General features: G+C 48.4%; 1 protein-coding gene across 1 annotated transcript in view; it reads left to right on the forward strand.

Moving 5' to 3' along the window:
* The window catches only part of Hoga1 (4-hydroxy-2-oxoglutarate aldolase 1), a 27424-nt gene that overhangs the window by 10160 nt on the left and 8432 nt on the right, over window positions 1-8832 (forward strand). Inside the window, exons 2-6 of the mRNA XM_021151378.2 lie at window positions 4068-4196; window positions 4347-4474; window positions 5104-5238; window positions 5479-5575; window positions 7609-7742. Coding sequence (XP_021007037.1) covers window positions 4068-4196; window positions 4347-4474; window positions 5104-5238; window positions 5479-5575; window positions 7609-7742 — 623 coding nt within the window. The remainder of the gene's footprint in view (window positions 1-4067; window positions 4197-4346; window positions 4475-5103; window positions 5239-5478; window positions 5576-7608; window positions 7743-8832) is intronic.

Consider the following 8832-nt stretch of genomic DNA (forward strand, 5'->3'; position numbering starts at 1 on the left):
CACTTTGTAGACCAGGCTGGCCTCGAACTCAGAAATCCGCCTGCCTCTGCCTCCCGAGTGCTGGGATTAAAGGCGTGCGCCACCACGCCCGGCTCCATGTTAATTCTTGGTTCTGTTTGTTGTGCTGTAAGGAAGATGCTATTGGCATTCTGCACTTTCCGTCTGTCTTCAAAATCCAACGCTGAAACACTTGCCGACAACCCACAAGGACATACCAACGAGGACATACATGTCAAAGTTTTATTGTAGTCTTGTTGTAAGCAAAATGGCCCAGAGGCAGGCCACTCAAATAGATTCTTGGTGAGGACATTTTTATTAGGGAAAAGAAGAAAAGACAGATGACTGAAATTAAGGCTAGGCACAAAAGCAGCTAACTAGCCCTAGACACTGGCCTGAGTCAGCTGGGAGGTGGCTGGCTTCCCAGTCCCTGGCCTTATCCCACTGAAGTTCATTGGGAAATTGCTTAAGCATTTTGCTAAGCTTTTTATTCCCAGAGGGTAGTTATAAATTAGATCATGTTCAAAAGAACTCTGCCTCAGGCCTGCAGTTTATGATGGTTATTTTTGTTTGTTTGCTATTTTGTTTTGGGGATCTTTGTAGTCCTGGCTATCCTGGAATTCACTCTGTAGATCAGGCTAGCCCTCCAGCTCATATGTAGGATAATGACTTTATACAGCAAATTATCAACACCCACCTCAGAGAGTCTGTATTGGACATGAACAGGGCCACTGTCCCTGTCTGAATGATTCCAGGCCAAGAAAGAAGAGCCACACTCCTGCTTTAAGGTGAACTTTCTTCTAACTCCAAAAGTCTTGTATACCTAATGATTCCAGGCCAAGCAAGAAGAGCACACAGTAGGGCAGCGGGATGCTGTGGGCTTCAGGACCCAGAGGGACAGGGATTTGAGATACTTAACAGCTTTTGAATTTTTGAAGTATCTCTGCTGGGGTTGAAACAAAGTCAGACCATGAACAACTGTGCTGAGGCAGGAGAATGGCAGTGTGTTGGGACAGAACCCTGACAGATTTGCTTCTGTGGTTCTTAGGAATCTAACAAGGGCCTCACATAAACCAAGCAAGTGGTCCCTAAGACACACACCCCCATCTTGAGGGACAGGGGACATTAAGAGATGGGTAAGGGCTAGAGAGAAAGAAGAGTGAGTGTAGAACTCAGAGCAGAGGAGGACTTAGGAGTCTGTCAGCTCTCTGCTGTCATCCTGTAAGAGAGGCCAGGGTGAGAAGACTTCCTGATCCCTTGGTGTGGTTGAAGGGCTCCAAGCACCTCTACATGTGAGCATACAACAGGAAACATGATAAAGAACTGGGAAGGGAAGCTCAGAGGAGAAAGGCTCAAAGTCCAGAGACTCATAGAGGGGTCCCAGGGTGGTACTTTAGAGGAGGAAGTGATGTTGAAGCACCACGGGGCCATACCAGTAACCAAGGTTGCCTTTTCTGTGAGACACCCAGTCTCCTGTTGGCCACAGTAAATCACCAGGTCTCCTGTGCAGCCCAGCTCCAGGCAGCAGCCTCAGCCACTTGAGCAGCCAGCTCCAATGAGAGGGACTCCTCCTGCTCAGTGGGAGACAAGAGGTGAGAGGTGCTCCCTTCTGGCTCAGCCACACTCCTGCTTTAAGGTGAACTTTCTTCTAACTCCAAAAGTCTTGTATACGTAACGCCCACTATTCCCGAGGCTCTGAAGACTAACTCATTTTAACTTCCCTGTTTGAAAGAAATACCAATATCTCTGTTTTTCAGTTAAGGAAGCTAAGGTTTGGTTAAGTCATTTTCTCTCTCTCTTTTTAAAATATTTTTTACATATTTGTGTATGTGTGTCTGTCTGTCTGATGGTCTGTCTGTGGGGACTGGAAGAGAGCACTGGATTCCTAGAGGTGGAGTCACAGGCAGTTGTGTACTGCCCGACTTGAGACCTGGGAACTGAACTCAGGCCCTCAGGAAGAGCAGAAGGTGTTCTAACCACTGAACCACGTCTCCAACCTGCTGCCTTTCCCTCTTTCCTCGGAAGTGACGATTTTGAGATAGGATCTCTCTGTGTATCCCCAGACTGGCCTTGTATTCATAATCCTCCTGACTTGGCCTCCTGAGAGCTAGGGTTGCAAGCATGTGCCTCCATGCCTGGTCCTGGGTTTTACAACTTAAGAGTCTGTGCTCCAACTATCCTACCAGTTGCTTTGCACTTGCTTTCCTCATAGGGTCCTTTGGCTGAGCCCCTCCAGACTGATGCAAATCCTGCGGTTGGATGAAGGAGGAAGGAGGGGATTTTTTTTTTTCTTTTCTAGATCCCAGACATCAAAGTACTTTCCAGGACATCTTCCTAGCTGAGCTTTCAAAACAACAACTCTGTAAGGGCCCAGGCATAGGTCTAGTGCCTGACTCCAGAGGCAGGCAGCTGAGAGCTGAAAGCTGTGCTTCAGGAGACTGGAGTATGGAGCCTGCTGCTGCCTCCCAGGGCATCAGACCTTACTGTCTTGCCTTGAGATCTAGCAATGGAGCCCAGGGGTTTCTGGAACTGTCTGCCAGAGGAAGAGTGACTTGGAAGTGACTGTGGCCAGGTTTGGGGCCATAGTATAAACCTGCCGATACTTGATTTAGCAGATAGATAGTTGTGGCAACTAAACAGAGCCAACACAGTCTCGGTCTTGGAATAGTCGAGGACTGGTCCAGTGTTAGTTAAATGGGAGCCCTCAGCAGGGCAGGCAGCTTCTTCAAAGGGGTGGGACACTGGCAGCAAAACAAGAGATTCTACCCTCCCAGGCTCGAGGAACCGACCTCAGGACATGGATCTAGCTGAAGACAAATCCTTTTGATTTCAACATGGTTGCTTGTATTAGTATAAAGGAAAAGAAAAACTCCTGGCAGCTTTCTTAGTGGGGAGAGCTTCAATAAACACGGAAAAGGTGTGTGGTATGAAGCCATGTGGACATCACACCGTGTTCCTTTCAGGGTGACTCACGGGAACACACTTTCCCTCAGTCTCAGTGCCAGGAAACTCTGTGTCTCTCCCGGGCAGCTGCTTTGCTCCTTACTCTCAGGTGACTGCAGGGAAGCTCCAGTTCACTTGATGGCTCATCACCCAGGGCTGTGTGGCATGGTTTTTGTATGCTAATACTGCTCCCAGCTTTACGGTCCTTTTCTTCTATAACATATCTATTTAATATTCAGGTGTACTGGGTTCTGTAATTGTGCACTACTTATGATTTTTATTGTTTGAGACAGAGTCTCCCATATTCCACAGGGTGGCCTTGAATTCTTGATTCTCTACTTTGCACATCACAGGTGCTGGAACTACAGATATGGTGGGTTTTTGTTTTTTGTTGTTTTTTTGGGGGGGTTGTTTGATTTTTGTGAAAGGACATTGTTTTAGTTACCTTTCCTAACATTAATATACTCTGACTAAATGAAAGAAGAAAAGGAATAAGAAGGAGGAGAAGTAGAGGAGGAAGAAGAGGAGGAGGAGACGGAGGAGGAGGAGGAGAAGAAGAACAATAAGAAGAACAAGAACAAGAACAAGAAGAAGAACAAGAACAAGAAGAACAAGAACAAGAAGAACAAGAACAAGAACAACAAGAACAAACAAGAACAAGAGCAAGAACAAGAAGAAGAGAAGGAAGAGAGAGAGGGAGAGAGAGAGAGAGAGAGGAAGGGAAAGGACAGGACTGCTCCTAGGTATGGTAGAAGAGGAGAAAGTTCATTGTAGATAAAAGGGAGAGCAAAGCCAGAAATATAATCTTATTCGTGGTATTTACATAATAATTTTTATACACTTATTGCAAGTGTAGAAAGACATGAAAAACACCTGAGTTGGGGCAGAACGCCCAAATGGAAGGTAATGGGAGGGTTGTCCCGGACCCTGGGAACACAGGTGCAGGGTATGTTACGGACTATTCTTTCTGGAATAACCGAAATCTGTTAAGACCCCTCTGTTTATGGCCGGACAGGGATGGGAAGGGTGTGGTGGGAAAGTGACCCTGGGCACTGTGCAGCATCAGCATCCTGATGTTCTGGAAACGGTCGGAATGGGTGCACTGCACTGATGGGGCTGTGTTGCAGGCTTCGTGGTCCAGGGTTCGACTGGAGAGTTTCCGTTCCTAACCAGCCTCGAGCGCCTGGAGGTGGTGAGCCGCGTGCGCCAGGCCATACCCAAGGACAAGTTCCTGATAGCCGGTTCTGGCTGCGAGTGTGAGGACCCAATGCCTTGGGACCTGGGGTTGCTGGGCGGTTGCGGGGCAGAATCCAGGCTCCTTGGCCCTGGGGTTGGGTTCTGTCTGTTGTTTTGCCTCTGCTGGGGTGCACTGAAGCCTGCTTTGCTTGCCTTCTCCCTCACTGCAGCCACGCAAGCCACAGTAGAGATGACTGTCAGCATGGCTCAGGTGGGTGCTGATGTCGCCATGGTGGTGACCCCTTGTTACTATCGTGGCCGCATGAGCAGCGCTGCCCTCATTCACCACTACACCAAGGTAGGTGGGAGCGGTGGGCGTGGACTAAAGGTCAGGCACCAAGAGATTGACAGAGATGGAGGCGGTGCCTAAGGAGAGGCTAGGAACGGATAGCATATGTCCTGTAAATAGCCACTCTAGGACATACTTATGATGCTAGTGTGTACCAACTGTGTGACAGTAGACCATTTCTACCAGATTCCTTTCCTTTAAAACAGGGAGAATAGGAACTGGAGAGATGGCTCCTACAGAGGACCTAACTTCATTTCCCAGCACCCATATTGGGTGGCTTGCAACCACATATAACAACTCCAGTTCCAGGGGATAGACCTCTGACCTTTGAGGGCACCCGCACTCGTGTGCATATACCCATGATTAAAAATAAAAAAATACATCTTTTTAAAAACCCAGGGAGAATAATGGCCTCCTCTTTGTGTGCTTCTTCAGGGTTACAGCTTCATAGCTTCAGTTGTGCCTGATGTGCCGACGGCACTCAGAAACTTGCTACCCATCATTCATTGCTCTTCGTACTTCAGGAGGCAGACCTGCCACATAGCCCCGCGCAGCGACCCAGTCCAGGGCCCGGAAGGGTGAGCCTGCAGCCCTTCAGAGCCAGGCAATTGCCTTCTCCTTTTTCTCTGGGCCCACAGGTTGCTGACGTTTCTCCAATCCCAGTGGTGTTGTACAGTGTCCCAGCCAATACGGGGCTAGAGCTGCCTGTGGATACCGTGGTTACATTGTCTCAGCACCCAAATATCATCGGCTTGAAGGACAGTGGCGGAGATGTGAGTGGCTGCAGCTCCCAGACTGGGACCTCCTTCCCTTTCACTGGTCCCAGTTCTGCAGCTTGTAACCCAGAGCAGCTCTGAGACCTATGGCAGTCCCTAGGCTCTGCTCGTTGGGCGGGCTCGCTGAGGCACTGCCTGGACTTGAGGGCATCCCTATGGGTATTTTGATAGCACATGCCCAGCCCATCCAGGCTGGTGGTTCTAGGCTCAGCTCTCATGCCACATTTACTGCTATAGGTGACCAGGATTGGACTGATAGTTCACAAGACCAGCAAGCAGGATTTCCAGGTGCTGGCTGGGTCAGCTGGCTTCCTCCTGGCCAGCTATGCTGTGGGTAAGCCTCCTGCTGTTCTTGAACCACCCTGACCAACCAAGGTGCACGCAAGCATCTGGGGCTGCAGGAAATGGTTGTCTCAACTCTGGGTGCTTTGGCTTGACCCTTTCGGGTGGGTGTATGAGGACAGTGGTGACCTGTAGGGATGCCTGAAGTTGGTAAAGTCCCAATTCCATGCTTAGATGACAAAATTAACTCCTCTAATCTCACCCTGTAAATCATTCTCAGAGCAGAGGTCTGGGGCCTCTGCTCTAGGCCAGGAGTCCGCTTTCCTCTGCCTCTATCCATGGGGCGGAATGAACTGTCAGACCTGGGGGTTGGGATGGGATCTCTAGCTGTCTGATCAGACTCTCTTCAGTCTGGCCTCCCAGCAATGCCATGGAGACCAGCTGCTCTTGTTTGTTTTGAGAGCCAGCCTTTGGGTTCAAGCGGGATTCAGCCACGGTGGGTAGGGCCGAGGGGACAGAAGCATCCGCGCCCTGAGATCTGAGTAGATTTTTCAGCACCGTGAGAGACAATAGTGGTTTCCCTTACCTTAGGCTCTGCAGACTGGTCTTTGGTCAAGGTTCTTGTGTATTTCCCTTTACTATCCTACAGCTTCTAAAGTGGAGAATCCACATGGGGAAGGCACAGACTCTGGAGGTGGGGGCAACTGAGCTGGGGTTTCAACCATGCCGTTCATTCACTCAAAACACCAGCCCTCACTGGACTTGTCTTTTTACCCTAAAAATTGAAGTGGTCTGGTGAGGGTTAGAAGGCCAGTTCCATCTACCACGGTGCCCAGCACATAAGTATTTTTCTTTTCTTTTCTTTTTTTAAAAAAGATTTTATTTATTTATTTTATGTATATGAGTACATTGTAGCTGTCTTCAGATATATCAGATGAGGGCATTGGATCCCCATTACGGATGGTTGTGAGCCACCATGAGGTTGCTGGGAATTGAACTCAGAACCTCTGGAAGAGCAGTCAGTGCTCTTAACCATTGAGCCATCTCTCCAACCCTTCTTTTTTTTTTTTTTGAGACAGGTCTCTCTCTGTATCCCTGGTTATCCTAGAACTTGCTATGTTGCCCAGGCTGGCCTTTGAACTCACAGAGATCCACCTGCCTCTGCTTCCCGAATGCTGGGATTAAAGGCATATACCACCATGCCTGTCTATGAATATCTTTTGTTTTTAAATAAATTTGTTCTCATTAAATTTTTAAAGATTATTTTTTGTTGTTTTTTTCCAGACAGGGTTTCTCTGTGTAGCCCTGGCTGTCCTGGAACTCTCTCTATAAGCCAGGCTGGCCTTGAACTCAGAGATCCACCTGCCTCTGCCTCCCAAGTGCTGGGATTACAGGCATGTACTACATACATATGTATACATGAGGGTACACATGCTTAACAAACAGCACATATGTGGAGGTCAAAGGACAACTTTGAGAAGATGTTTCTTTCCTACCCCTTAAGTCCTGAGGATTGAACTTGGGTCACCAGGCTTAACTTGTAAGAATCTCTTACGCACGGAACCCTCTCCCTGGCCCATAAGGAGGTATCTTTTAACTAGCAAGCATACTGGCCCATTCCAAACTGCCTTCCTTCCAGTCTTGAGCCACTGGGCGAAGGGTTATCACTCTTAACTCATCATGGAAGCACAATCAAAGGCTGATTTTCACATCACAAAGCAAAGGGGAGCACTCTCCTCCTCCCTACCAGTTAACTGGAGGAATGAGATTTCAGAACTCCAGTTCCTAGTTCCTCAGCCTCTAAGGGGTCAAGATCCTGTTGGGGGGACACGGTGGGTGGGAGGCAGGCTGTGTCCCCTGCCCTGCGGCTGGCTCTGAATGGCAACTGTCATGCAGACTTCTCATTTAGAATATACGGGAGTCTTTACCTCTGGAAGTACATATTCTGGACACACAGAATATGCCCAGAGATTATAGAAATCTACCTCCAGTGTTCTCAAAATGAAAAGGTATGGAGCCCAAGGTTTGGGATTCTGTGTAGCAAGTAGCCCTTCCTGATGGATGTTCTGTGTCTCCTTTGGGCAGGAGCTGTTGGGGGCATATGTGGCTTGGCGAATGTCTTGGGGGCCCAGGTGTGCCAGCTGGAGAGACTCTGCCTCACAGGGCAGTGGGAAGCTGCCCAGGAACTACAGCACCGTCTCATCGAGCCCAACACTGCGGTGAGCTCCCAGGCTGTACTGACAAGGGGTTCCTGTTCAATGCCCTCTCAGAAAATCCATTTAGAGAATGTCCTAGTATGGCAGCCCCCACAGCCTCCCCCAGGAAACCCTGATTGCAGAGAGAATGATCCCTGTCCATTCTCAAGCTTTGGAATTCATTGGCGTTCCCACGTAGGCCAGTTAAATGTCCAACCCTTCTCATTTTGAACATGTGGGCAGTCTTTGCCTTTAAGCATGCATTGAAACAAGTATCCTGACTGATGGCAACATCAGTAACTCTGGGGTTATACCTAGAGATCCAAAGCCTAGAGACAGTGTAGCCTGGCCTTTACAAGGGACAGATACCACAAGTCAGAGTGACTGGCAGGGGAGACCTGGAGATATTTCCATTTCCCAGAAAAGCTGTTAGAATAAGGTACTCTGCAGTTGAGACCTTGTGTTCTAGTTCTTTTGGGGGTGCGTCAAGGAGGAATTAGCAGGGAAGGCTGATCTAGATCAAAGTTATTTTGAAATCTGAAGCAAGCTGAAAAAAGAATACATTTTCTCATTTTATTTGAAATGGACTCTCACGGTGTTTGCCCAGGCCGGATTTGAACTCATTGGCTCTTGAGATCCTTCTGCCTCAGCCTAATGTGGCTGTGTGTGCATCTACCAGCATGCATGTTGTACTGTCTTATTTCAGCTCTTTTGGTAGCTGGACAGTAATGTGTGTCTGAGGACACTGAATATCTTTTCACGCATTTGCTTGTCCCAGCCCTGTAACTCAGATATCTGCTTCTGCCCTGAGCCCATTTACTTTTTCTTTCTGGGGCTGGAATTCGTATCCAAGCTTTACACAAGCCAGACATGGGTTCTGTTTCCCAACTCTAGCCCTGCCCTGTCTCTTCACCATTTCTAAGGGAATGTCTTTCTTTTTTTTTTTTTATTTATTTTTAATTAGGTATTTTCCTCATTTACATTTCCAATACTATCCAAAAAGTCCCCAATACACTCCCCCCCACACTCCCCTACCCACCCACTCCCACTTTTTGGCCCTGGCGTTCCTCTGTACTGGGGCATATAAAGTTTGCAAGTCCAATGGGCCTCTCTT

Source organism: Mus caroli, chromosome 19, assembly GCF_900094665.2.
Source record: "Mus caroli chromosome 19, CAROLI_EIJ_v1.1, whole genome shotgun sequence".
Lineage (NCBI taxonomy): Eukaryota > Metazoa > Chordata > Mammalia > Rodentia > Muridae > Mus > Mus caroli.